A 13,627-nucleotide genomic window follows, 5' to 3' on the forward strand; every position below is an offset into this window, starting at 1 on the left:
GACAAGTATCTCACATAAGCATATTATACTAATAAAACATCTTCATTATCTATGTTACCCAACTAATTCTGATTCATCCACCACACTGGGTAAGAAGAAAAAGGTTTTAATTGCCAAAATATTGCACTATCCCTTTAAGGAGGAAATAACACTGGTTCCAATCCAAGTGCCATTTATCAAACTCCAGGCAGTGCTATGGTCAGATGACATGAAAATAGAGCTCTTTAGTTATGAACATCAGTGGTGGTTTTGGTGTGGAAAAACAGAAGCATTTGCAGAGAAGTACCTCATACCTACAGTAAAATTTGGTTCTGCATCTTTAACGTTTATGAAGATATTTTGCTACCACTGGTTCTGTGACGCATTTTGAGGTCAACGGCATCATAAACTTGACCAAGTACCAGGACATTATAGCCCAAAAAAAACGAGTTCTCTCTGTTAGAATGCTGACATTGACCGCAAGTGGATCTTCTAGCAAGACAATAACCCCAAGCACACATCAAAATCCCCAATTAAATGGATAAATTACCTTATTGTTGCAATATCCTGCTTCTTTTATTTTTACTCATCTATCAATAGGTGCCCTTCGTTGCAAGGCATTGGAAAACTCCCTGGTCTTTGCGGTTGAATCTGTGTATGAAATGCATTGCTCCACTGAGGGATCTTACAGATAATTATATGTGTGGGGTGCAGAGATGAGGTAGTCATTCAAAAATCATGTCAAACATTATTATTGAACACAGAGTGAGTCCATGCAAGTTATAATGTGACTATATAAGAAAACCTTTACTCCTGAACTTGTTTTGGTTTGCCGTAACAAAGAGGTTTAATACTTTTCAGCTTTTCATTTTGCTGTTATTATCAAGCTGCATTTTTATAGTGAAAATTATTTTCCCCAAATGAGAAACTCACGCGCTGCAAATGTATTCCAGTTAGGCTCTACACCCATTATAAAGTGGATTAATGTGTTTTCATTTTTAAGAAGTTATTTGGCCACTTTAGTAGTGACACAACCTTATCAAAACATATCCGGGCGGCAGGGTAGCCTAGTGGTTAGAGCATGGGACTAGTTGCAAGATCGAATCCACGAGCTGACAAGGTACAAATCTGTTGTTCTCCCCCTGAACAAGGCAGTTAACCCACTGTTCCTAGGCGGTCATTGAAAATAAGAATTTGTTCTTAACTGACTTGCCTAGTTAAATTAAAGTAAAATAAAAACATTAAATTACACTTTGATTTGAAAAAGTAGCCAAAAAAAAGTTATGTGCTGTTTCTTGAATTACCACTGGACATAAGTGATAATATATCATTCAACAGTTTATAGGGTAATATTGTCACCCATCAGACTATTCTTGATTTAATCTTGTAAAGATACTAAATGTATGAAATTTGTTTTGATTTACAATGGACAATTGTAATACACCTGTCTCGAATCAGGGGCCATAATGTATTATTCCTGCCCAGGTGAATTTAGAATTTGGCTAGATGGGAGCAGTGTATGTGCAAAGTTTTACGCTGATCCAATGAACCATTTAATTTCTGTTGAAAATGTTTGCATCAACAAATGTGTTTATTAATGAAGATTAATCTGACTTAGGGACTCTAGGCGCAATTTATATTTTGGCTACTAGATGGCAAGTTTTACATTTCTATTCAAAATGTTGTTTCAGTCTGCTCGAATGTGCCTAATTGATCAAATATATACATTTTCAAATAGATAACTGTACACTCTCCTCAAACAATAGCATGGCATTTTTTCACTGTAATAGCTACTGTAAATTGGACAGTGCAGTTTGATGAACAAGAAGTTAAGTTATCTGACCAAATAGACATGTCCTATGTCCTGGAAATGTTCTTGTTACTTACAACCTCATGCTAATCACATAAGACTACGTTAGCTCAACCGCCCCGCATGGGGGACCCGATCCCGAGGTTAACTAAAATGGATAATTTAGTATGTGGTGTGTGTGTGTGTGTGTGTGTGTGTGTGTGTGTGTGTGTGTGTGTGTGTGCGTGCTTGCACTCGTGCTTTGTGTGATCCTAGACCCATCAAAACCTCACCACTATTCCACCACTTGGCCCAATCTGATCCTACAGCAGGCCAGAAGCCTGGAGAACGGGACACTATCGTTCATCACACCTTGTAACTATTCTGCTGTAAAATTTCGTAACCCAAGGAGTTCTCTGCAGCTACCACCACACCATCTATTTTCTGTGATTTATGTTCCATTTCTGTGGTACAGTTGATCAACATGGCTATGAATGCTAAGAAACCAGCCTTACTGAAACACATGTTATTCCTATCACTCTCTATTGGGAACGGCATACTCACAGGGAGCCTCTCTGGATCCCTCGAAACTGGACCCATCTTCCTCTACTACTCTCTTCACTGCCTATGAAGATTCCTTCATAGAAAGTGAAAGTCACCCAGTAAAATATTACTTGAGAAAAGTATTCGGTTGTAAATATACTAAAGTATCAAAAATAAAGGTATAAATCATTTCAAATTCCTTATACTATTTCTTATATAAATTCCTTATACTAAGCAAACCAGACGGCACCATTTTCTTGTTGTTTTTAATTTAATTACTGATAGCCAGTGTCACAGTCCAACACTCAGACATCATTACAAAGAAAGCGTTTGTGTTTAGGGAGTCTGCCAGATCAGAGGCAGCAGGGATGACCAGGGATGTTCTCTTTTAAGGTGGTGAATTGGGACAATTTTTCTGTTCTACTAATCATTCAAAATGTAATGAGTACATTTGGGTGTCAGGGAAAATGTACGGAGTAAAAAGTACATTATTTTCTTTAGGAATGTAGTGAAGTTGTCAAAACATAAATAGTAAAGTAAAGATACCCCAAAAAAACCGAATTAGTATTTATTTGAAGTATTTTTACTTAAGTACTTTACACCACTGTCTTCTGGCGGACATCGGGATCTCTCGTTGGGTTAATGAGGCAACTAGTCACACCTGTGACAGATCCTTTAAAAGGAGAGGTAGAAGATGTAGACCATAACTCACAGACAACAAAGAGAAGACCAGTGAATCCCTTGGAAGAGTGCAGAAGGTGAGATTGTATCATTATTTAATAGACTACCTGCATCTCAAATGGCACAGGTCAATGTAGTGCACTAAATAGGGTGCCATTTTGTGGAGTGACCCCACCCCCCTTGCATTTAATCACATAGACTAATAGTTACCTTTGCAGTAAATGGGTAGTCTCTGACAATATCTATAATGCTTCCCATTCCCTATGTAGCACATTGTAGGCCCTCATCAAAGGTAGTTCACTACATAAGGAATGAGGAGCCATTTGGGAAGATGCATATTCCTGTGTGCCAGGCTAATCCATTGTATGTGGTTGAAGAAATGATACCTGAGTTTTGGCAGAAGACTAGTAGCACTGTGTTGCCCATACTTGGTTCTTGGGGTCCTCAGTACTAGGTTTAGAAAATGCTGCTTTGGCAGATGAGTAAGTTCTGTACCTAACAGTGGGGTTTCCTTAACCTCTCCTCTAGTACCCACAGCCGTACCAGATTATTTAAAATGCTCAACTAATCTCACTCTTGTTCTCTCTCTCAGGAGACGATCACCATGGCGACATTTACCATCATTCTGCTTGTCAGCACAGCTTTTGCTCTGGGAGGTAAGAGTGACAAACCTCACACCTACTCACCACATTTTAATAAAAACCTTATTTGGTGTTGCTCTGTCCTACTTTACACACATGTAGGTATTAATACGCAGGTGTGAATTGGACATGTGTTTCTATCATAACCGGTTCTCCATGGGTCAGCCATTATCAACCTTGACACTGGAGAAATGAAGGTTGTGCCTTGCTGAATGGCACATAGACGGATATATCAGCTCACTGATTTGAACTACCGTAATTTCCGGACTATAAGCCGCAACTGTTTTTCCCAGGCTTTGAGCCTTGCGGCTTAAACAATGACGTGGCGAATATATGGATTTTTCCAGCTTTCAAGTTTTAAAAAAAAACACATTCTGTGACGTGCTCAGTTTTTTTTTTTTACTGCATGAAGCTTTCATTAGACCAACGAAATTGCCGACCGGGTTAAGGTCAACAACTTTTTGGTTTACTGTTTAGATTAAATCGAGCGCTCTCGAACTTCCCATCATTCTGATCACGGTAGTCATTTTATCACCCTCATCATGGCAAAGGCGCGGAGAAATGCATATGATGCAGCTTTCAAGTTGAAGTCAATTGATCTGGCTGTTGGAAAAGGAAATGGAGCTGCTGCACGGGAGCGTGGTCTTGAGTCGATGATAAGACGTTGGAATCGGCAGCGTGAGGTATTGACTCGGTGCAAAAAGACAACTAAAGCTTACTTATAATTTTTTGTTACAAGCTGTGTTTCGTTAAAGCCTGTGTAAAGTTAATTTGTTTCAATGTACCTGTGGCTTATAGACATGTGCGGCTTATTTATGTTCAAAATAATATATTTTTTAAAATTCAGTGGGTGCGGCTTATATTCAGGTGCGCTTAATAGTCCGGAAATTACGGTACTGGCCCAACTCTCTAACCGCTAGGCTACCTGCCACTCCTCTAGTTCCAGAGATGTATTTTGGTGTCTAGATGCTGGACTGAGTGAGGTATTCTGATATGAATGGTTTGATCATTCAACTGGAATTACGATCGGTTTTGTCTAGCAACTATCAGGAAATAACACTGATACAATTTCCAGTCTTAGTTTCATCAGCTGTTATACGGGAAACAGAATTTTGACTGCACAGGGCTTTTAAACAAGTAGCAGAATTTCAATATTTAGACATTTACATTTTACATTTAAGTCATTTAGCAGAGCTCTTATCCAGAGCGACTTACAAATTGGTGCATTCACCTTATGATCTCCAGTGGAACAACCACTTTACAATAGTGCATCTAAATCTTTAGGGGGGGGGGGTTACCTAGGTTGCATCTGAAACGGAACCCTATTCCGTATAAACTACTTCTGACCAGGGCCCATATGGGACACAACCAAGATTCCAGACATGTATATTCTGTCCATAAATTTTCCTGCAATGTTATGTCCACATTACAATGTATGTTACCTGTGTCCAGATGCTATGATACGACCCTGTGAGGATGCTAGAGATGCCGCTATACATGGCCCAATTGGAGCCTACATCCCCACGTGTGACGACAATGGACAATACACCCCTAAGCAATGTTCGGGTTCTACAGGTTAACACGGACGCACATACACACACTAAAATCGAATGTGATAATTCAATGTGTATATATTGTATATGCAACATGTCTTTCTGGTAGGTTACTGTTGGTGTGTGACCAGCTACGGACAGAAGATCCAGGGTACCGAGACTCCACCAGGCACTGCTATCAACTGCTAGCAACTGTTTCACCAAGGTGTGTGTTTATATATCATTCACTAAATGTTATTACTTTGCAGCTGGTTCTTGATGGTTTTTTTTGTCTAATTGTAGATGAAAGGCGTTGGAACTAAAGATGTAGAAGACTGACAGTAGTCTTTACTGTTCTACAGGAACTGATTCACATTCCATACAAATAAATACATGAAGGAATCCAGAGATTAACCTGTTGATTTACTTACTTTATTGTTGGTGTGATATGCTGAACAATTTATCTGAATTAGTCCATTTCTGGGAAATGGAGGAAGGGGTAGGACTGTTATGGTGACTGTATTACCACCACACCGGTGGTTACAGGACATGAAGGCAGTCAAATTCCACGTGACCATGTAGGAATTAGGCTACTCCAAGCTCTGATGCTGGTGATGGTCGTTAGTAGTCTACCACACTTGCTAACTGCCTGGTACTCAACACTCTATTGTCCCTCTAATCACTCTGACATCAATGCAAATGGCATTTGAAAATCGAAATTACTTAATGAGCTCATGTTGCGCAACATTTCTATAACCTATGCAATTGCGTGAGACCAGCATGATGGCTTCTTTGAAAAACAGGAGAATCCCATCAGCTTTCTATATGCTAGCACTACAATATCTACAGTACCAGTGATGCATTTGAACAGGTCACAGTTGTGTTTTAAAAATATATATTTAACCAGGTAGGCTAGTTGAGAACAAGTTCTCATTTGATAAAGCAAATGTTCAACACAGAGTTACACATGGAACAAATATACAGTAGAGAAAGTCTATATACAGTGTATGCAAATCAGGTGAGGTAAGGCAATAAATACGCCATAGTGGCAAAGTAATTACATTATAGCAATTAAACACGAGCTATAGCTGTGCAAGTAGAGATACTGGGGTGCAAAGGGGCTAAATAAATACAGTATGGGCTATGTGCAGTGAGCTGCTCTGACAACGGGTTTGCTTAAAGTTAGTGAGGGAGATATGAGGCTTCAGTGATTCTTGGAGTTTGGAAAGGCGGCCAAACGAGGAATTCGCTTTGGGGGTGACCAATGAAATATACCTGCTGGAGTGCGTGCTACAGGTGGGTGCTGCTATGGTGACCAGTGAGCCGAGTTAAGGCGGGCTTTACCTAGCAAAGACTTGCAGATGACATGGAGCCAGTGGGTTTGGCGACGCGTATGAAGCGAGGGCCATCCAACGAGAGCATACAGGTCGCAGTATATGGGGCTTTGGTGACAAAACGGATAGCACTGTGATAGACTACATCCAATTCTGGTCGCAATTGTAAATGAGAACTTGTGAAATAAAATATATGTTTTCTACATTGTAGAATAATAGTTATGACATAACACGTATGGAATCATGTATTAACCTGTTACATCTAGGGGGCAGTAATTTCACGGCTGGATAAAAAACGTACCCGATTTAATCTGATTATTAGTCCTGCCCAGAAACTGGAATATGCATATAATTATTAGCTTTGGAGAGAAAACACTCCAAAGTTTCTGAAACTGTTTGAATGGTGTCCTGTGAGTATAACAGAACTCCTATGGCAGGCAAAAACCTGAGATGCTTCTGTTCAGGAAGTACCCTGTCTGAACATTTCTTGCCCTTCTTGATTCTCTCTATCGTTTACAAAGGATCTCTGCTCTTACGTGACACTTCTCACGTCAACAATGGAGTCTCACAGCCCGGGAAAAACAGGAATGATGTCATTCAAAGCCCTGGCTGAAGCACACGAGAGCAAAAGCTGAGTGGTCAGTCAATGGACTAAGCCTTAGGCGCGTGACACGCCCCGCCCCCGGCTTTTGGTTTTTTCCTCAGTTTACAGACAGGCAGATTCCCGGTCGGAATATTATCGCTTCTCTACGAGATAAATTGCATAAATATTGGTTTTAAACAGCGGTTGACATGCTTCGAAGTACGGTAATGGAATATTTCGAAATTTTTTGTCATATTTTGCGTCATGCTCGTGGCCGAGATTTAGCGTTGGGATAGTGTCTAGAACGCACGAACAAAACGTCGCTGTTTGGATATAACGATGGATTATTTGGGACCAAACCTACATTTGTTATTGAAGTAGAAGTCCTGGCAGTGTATTCTGATGAAGAACAAGCAAGGTAAGAACATTTTTCTTATAGGAAATGTGATTTTGGTGAAGGCTACACTGGGTGGGTGTCTAAATAGCTAGCCCTGTAACGCCGGGCTATGTACTTACATTATTGCAAAATGTGCTTCATCCGAAAAGCTATTTTAAAATCGGACATATCGAGTGCATAGAGGAGTTCTGTATCTATAATTCTTAAAATAATTGTTATGCTTTTGTGAACGTTTATCGTGAGTAATTTAGTAAAATCACCGGAAGTGTTCGGTGGGAATGCTAGTTCTGAACGTCACATGCTAATGTAAAAAGCTGGTTTTTGATATAAATATGAACTTGATTGAACAGACATGCATGTATTGTATAACACAATGTCCTAGGTGTGTCATCTGATGAAGATCATCAAAGGTTAGTGCTGCATTTAGATATGGTTTGGGTTTATGTGACATGATATGCTAGCTTGAAAAATGGCTGTGTGATTATTCCTGGCTGGGTACTCTGCTGACATAATCTAATGTTTTGCTTTCGCTGTAAAGCCTTTTTGAAATCGGACAGTTTGGTTAGATAAAGGAGAGTCTTGTCTTTAAATAGCTGTAACATAGTCATATGTTTGAAAAGTGTACGTTTTCGGATTTAGAGGAGTTTGAATTTCGCGCCCCGCCCATCATTGGATATTGGAGCAGACGTTCCGCTAGCGGAACGTGTAGATGTAAGAAGTTAAACAAAAAATATATTTGAGATTATTCAAAGTAGCCACCCTTTCCCTTGACAGCTTTGCACACTTGTGGCATTCTCTCAAACAGCTTCACGTGGAATGCTTTTCCAACAGTCTTGAAGGAGTTTCCAAATGTTGAGTACTTGTTGGCTGCTTTTCCTTGACTCTGCAGTCCAACTCATCCCAAACCATCTCAATTGGGTTGAGGTCGGGTGATTGTGGAGGCCAGGTCATCTGATGCAGCACTCCATCACTCTCCTTCTTGGTCAAATAGCCCTTACACAGCTTGAAGCACTATCAGCACTAACAAGGCAGGTCGACAGCCTTTCGTTCTGTCGCACCTGGACTACTGTTCAGTCGTGTGGTCAGGTGCCACAAAGAGGGACTTAGGAAAATTGCAATTGGCTCAGAACAGGGCAGCACGGTTGGCACTTGGATATCCAAAGAGCTAACATTAATAAAGTACATGTCAATCTCTCCTGGCTCAAGGTGGAGGAGAGATTGACTTCATCACTACTTGTATTTGTGAGAGGTGTTGAATGCACCAATCTGTCTGAACTACTGGCACAGAGCTCAGACACCTATACATAATATATATACACTGCTCAAAAAAATACAGGGAACACTTAAACAACACAATGTAACTCCAAGTCAATCACACTTCTGTGAAATCAAACTGTCCACTTACGAAGCAACAGTGATTGACAATAAATTTCACATGCTGTTGTGCAAATGGAATAGACAACAGGTGGAAATTATAGGCAAATAGCAAGACACCCCCAATAAAGGAGTGGTTCTGCAGGTGGGGACCACAGACCACTTCTCAGTTCCTATGCTTCCTGGCTGATGTTTTGGTCACTTTTGAATGCTGGCGGTGCTTTCACTCTAGTGGTAGCATGAGACGGAGTCTACAACCCACACAAGTGGCTCAGGTAGTGCAGCTCATTCAGGATGGCACATCAATGTGAGCTGTGGCAAGAAGGTTTGCTGTGTCTATCAGCGTAGTGTCCAGAGCATGGAGGCGCTACCAGGAGACAGGCCAGTACATCAGGAGACGTGGAGGAGGCCATAGGAGGGCAACAACCCAGCAGCAGGACCGCTACCTCCGCCTTTGTGCAAGGAGGAGCAGGAGAAGCACTGCCAGAGCCCTGCAAAATGAACTCCAGCAGGCCACAAATGTGCATGTGTCTGCTCAAACGGTCAGAAACAGACTCCATGAGGGTAGTATGAGGGCCCGACGTCCACAGGTGGGGGTTGTGCTTACAGCCCAACACCGTGCAGGACGTTTGGCATTTGCCAGAGAACACCAAGATTGGCAAATTCGCCACTGGCGCCCTGTGCTCTTCACAGATGAAAGCAGGTTCACACTGAGCAGGTGACAGACGTGACAGAGTCTGGAGACGCCGTGGAGAACGTTCTGCTGCTTGCAACATCCTCCAGCATGACCGGTTTGGTGGTGGGTCAGTCATGGTGTGGGGTGGCATTTCTTTGGGGGGCCGCACAGCCCTCCATGTGCTCGCCAGAGGTAGCCTGACTGCCATTAGGTACCGAGATGAGATCCTCAGACCCCTTGTGAGACCATATGCTGGTGCGGTTGGCCCTGGGTTCCTCCTAATGCAAGACAATGCTAGATCTCATGTGGCTGGAGTGTGTCAGCAGTTCCTGCAAGAGGAAGGCATTGATGCTATGGACTGGCCCGCCCGTTCCCCAGACCTGAATCCAATTGAGCACATCTGGGACATCATGTCTCGCTCCATCCACCAATGCCACGTTGCACCACAGACTGTCCAGGAGTTGGCGGATGCTTTAGTCCAGGTCTGGGAGGAGATCCCTCAGGAGACCATCCGCCACCTCATCAGGAGCATGCCCAGGCATTGTAGGGAGGTCATACAGGCACGTGGAGGCCACACAAACTACTGAGCCTCATTTTGACTTGTTTTAAGGACATTACATCAAAGTTGGATCAGCCTGTAGTGTGGTTTTCCACTTTAATTTTGAGTGTGACTCCAAATCCAGACCTCCATGGGTTGATAAATTGGATTTCCATTGATTATTTTTGTGTGATTTTGTTGTCAGCACATTCAACTATGTAAAGAAAAAAGTATTTAATAAGATTATTTCTTTCATTCAGATCTAGGATGTGTGGTTTAAGTGTTCCCTTTATTTTTTTGAGCAGTATATATATACATACCCCACAAGACATGGTACAAGAAGTCTCTTCACATTCCCCATGTCCAGAACAGACAATGGGAGGCGCACAGTACTACATAGAGCCATGACGACATGGAAATCTATTCCACATCAAGAAACTCATGCCAGCAGTAGAATTGTATTTAAAAAACAGATAAAAATACACCCTAAAGAACAGTGGAGACTGAAGTAACATAAACATGGACACATGTATACAAACACACGATAACATACACACTACACCCATGTACACTTGCTTGGATTTTGTGATATAGATATGTGATAGTAGAGCAGGGGCCTGAGGGCACACACTTAATATGTTGTGAAATCTGTAATGAATATATGGTAATGTTTTTAAAACGTATAACTTAATAAATACTTTGTGGGCTGAGTCGCACTGCGTTGGCTGAGTCCTACAGCATGGGCTGTCCTGTTCTGGTTTGTGAATTCATTACAATTTGTGACACAAAGGGGAAGGTAAAAAAGAATGGGGAAATGGTTTAGAAAAAAACAGACATAAAAATAGAGCCTTACTGAAACACATGTTATTCCTATCACTCTCTATTGGCCTCGGCATACTCACAGGGAGCCTCTCAGGATCCCTCGAAACTGGACCCATCTTCCTCTACTACTCTCTTCAATGCCTATGAAGATTCCTTCATAGAAAATGACTCAATTAAAAGTGAAAGTCACCCAGTAAAATATTACTTGAGAAAAGTATTCGGTTTTAAATATACTAAAGTATCAAAAATAAAAGTATAAATCATTTCAAATTCCTTATACTATTCCTTATATAAATTCCTTATACTAAGCAAACCAGACGGCACCATTTTCTTGTTGTTTTTAATTTAATTACAGATAGCCAGTGTCACACTCCAACACTCAGACATAATTTACAAAGAAAGCGTTTGTGTTTAGGGAGTCTGCCAGATCAGAGGCAGTATGGATGACCAGGGATGTTCTCTTTTAAGTGTGTGAATTGGACCATTTTTCTGTTCTGCTAATCATTCAAAATGTAATGATTACTTTTGGGTGTCAGGGAAAATGTACGGAGTAAAAAGTACATTATTTTCTTTAGGAATGTAGTGAAGTTGTCAAAAACATAAATAGTAAAGTAAAGATACCCAAAAAAAACGAATTAGTATTTCTTTGAAGTATTTTTACTTAAGTACTTTACATCATTGGCTAATGGCGGACATCGGGATCTCTCGTTGGGTTAATGAGGCAACTAGTCACACCTGTGACAGATCCTTTAAAAGGAGAGGTGGAAGAGTAGACCATAACTCACAGACAACAGAGAGAAGACCAGTGAATCCCTTGGAAGAGTGCAGAAGGTGAGATTGTATCATTATTTAATAGACTATCTGCATCTCAAATGGCACCTTAATCTTATGTGGCCCTGGTCAAATGTAGTGCACTATATAGGGTGCCATTTTGTGGAGTGACCCCCTGCATTTAAGAGCATAGACTAATAGTTACCTTTGCAGTAACTGGGTAGTCTCTGACTACATCTAGGCTGCTTCCCAATCCCTATGTAGTGCATTATGGGCCCTTGCCAAAGATGGTTCACTACATAAGAAATGAGGAGCCATCTGTGAAGGATGCATATTCCTGTGTGCCAGGCTTATCTATTGTATGTGGTTGAAGAGATGATACCTGAGTTTTGGCAGAAGACTAGTAGCACCGTGTTGCCAATACTCGATTCTTGGGGTCCTCAGGACTGGGTTTAGAAAATGCTGCCTTAGCAGTTGCTTAAGTGTTGTAATTAACACAGGGTTTCCTTAACCTCTCCTCTAGTTCCACCAGCCACTCCACTGACTTGTAATATTCCAGTACTATCACAGCTGATTAAAATTCTCATCTAATCCTCTCTTTAGGAGACCTATCATCATGGCGACATTGACCATCATTCTGCTTATCAGCACGGTTTTTGCTCTCGGAGGTAAGAGTTACATGCCTCACACCTGCATTTTAATTAACATTAGTGGGTGTTGCTCTGTCCTATTTCACACATGCAGGTGTGAATTGGAAATGTTTTCATAACCGCTTCTCCATGGGACACCCTCTGACACTGGAATAATGAAGGTTGTGCCTTGCTGAAGGGAACATAGATGGATATACCAACTTGTCGGTTCACTGACATGAACTACTGGCCCAACTCTCTAACCGCTAGGCTACCTGCCACTTTTCTAGTTCCAGACATGTATATCGGTGTCTAGATGCTGGACTGAGGTATTCTGATATGAATAGTTTAATCATTCAACTGTATGTATGACTGGCTTGTCTAGCAACTATCAAGAAATGACACTGAACAATTTACCCCCACTTTTACAGTCTTAGTGTCATCAGCAGTTATACAAAACACAGAAACTGAATTTTGACTGCATGGGCCCTTTAAACAAGTAGCAGAATTTCTATTTTTTTAGCCAGGAAGTCCCTAGGTTGCATCTGAAATGGAACCCTGTTCCGTATAAACTACTTCTGACCAGGGCCCATAGGGGAGTAGGGTCCCACACGGGATGCAGCCCAAGCTTCCAGAATGTTATGTCTACGTTACAATGTATGTTACCTGTGTGTCCAGATGCAATGAAACGACCCAAGACCCCTTGTGAGCGTGCTAGAGATGCTGTGATAAATGGCCCGCCTGGAGTCTACGTCCCCACGTGTGACTGCCAGGGAGAATACACCCCTGAGCAACACTGGGGATCTACAGGTTACCGCTCACTCAGTCTTGTACAGCTAACCTTGTGGGGACACACAATTCAGTCCCATTTAAAATCCTATTTCCTCTACCCTTAACACAAAAACCGTACCTTAATTCTAACCTTAACCCCCTTGGAAATAGCATTTGACCTCATGGGGACTAACAAAATGTCACATGTTTGTTTACTTTTCTTGTGGGGACTTATGCAACAGCTTTTTAACATGTCCACTTCTGGTAGGTTCCTCTTGGTGTGTTACCAGAACTGGACAAAAGATCCTGGGTACTGAGACTCCACCAGGCACTGCTTCTGTCAAATGTGCATGCAGGTACACTCACTCACTAAATGTTCATTCTTTGCAGCTTGTTCTGAGTGTTAATATTTGTTTTTGTTTAATTATAGTGGTTCTCGCAGATGAGAGGCAGTGGAACCAAGCCGTTGAGAAGACTTTGCAAAAACATTGGCATTACTTTGATGCTTGTCTTTACAGTACTATGGGCGTTGATTCACATTCTATATGAATAAATCCAGATCTAAAA

At 41.4% G+C, this 13,627-nt stretch overlaps 1 protein-coding gene across 1 annotated transcript; it reads left to right on the forward strand.

Moving 5' to 3' along the window:
* Positions 1-3,024: 3,024 nt before the first annotated feature.
* On the forward strand, positions 3,025-13,627 carry LOC115194840 (saxiphilin-like). Its single transcript, XM_029754763.1, has 5 exons — positions 3,025-3,069; positions 3,585-3,648; positions 12,968-13,099; positions 13,329-13,416; positions 13,491-13,627. Exons 2-5 carry the CDS (start codon positions 3,597-3,599, stop codon positions 13,504-13,506), a joined length of 288 nt encoding a protein of 95 aa, XP_029610623.1. The 5' UTR covers positions 3,025-3,069; positions 3,585-3,596; the 3' UTR covers positions 13,507-13,627.

The sequence above is a fragment of the Salmo trutta genome, chromosome 5 (assembly GCF_901001165.1).
Source record: "Salmo trutta chromosome 5, fSalTru1.1, whole genome shotgun sequence".
NCBI lineage: Eukaryota > Metazoa > Chordata > Actinopteri > Salmoniformes > Salmonidae > Salmo > Salmo trutta.

Bases quoted from the DNA above. Each gene is read 5' to 3' on its own strand.
- LOC115194840 (XM_029754763.1), top strand. From the start codon at position 3,597: ATGGCGACATTTACCATCATTCTGCTTGTCAGCACAGCTTTTGCTCTG. The intron at 3,649-12,967 runs GTAAGAGTGACA...CTGTGTGTCCAG, and splicing joins CACAGCTTTTGCTCTGGGAG to ATGCAATGAAACGACCCAAG. The intron at 13,100-13,328 runs GTTACCGCTCAC...CACTTCTGGTAG, and splicing joins GCAACACTGGGGATCTACAG to GTTCCTCTTGGTGTGTTACC.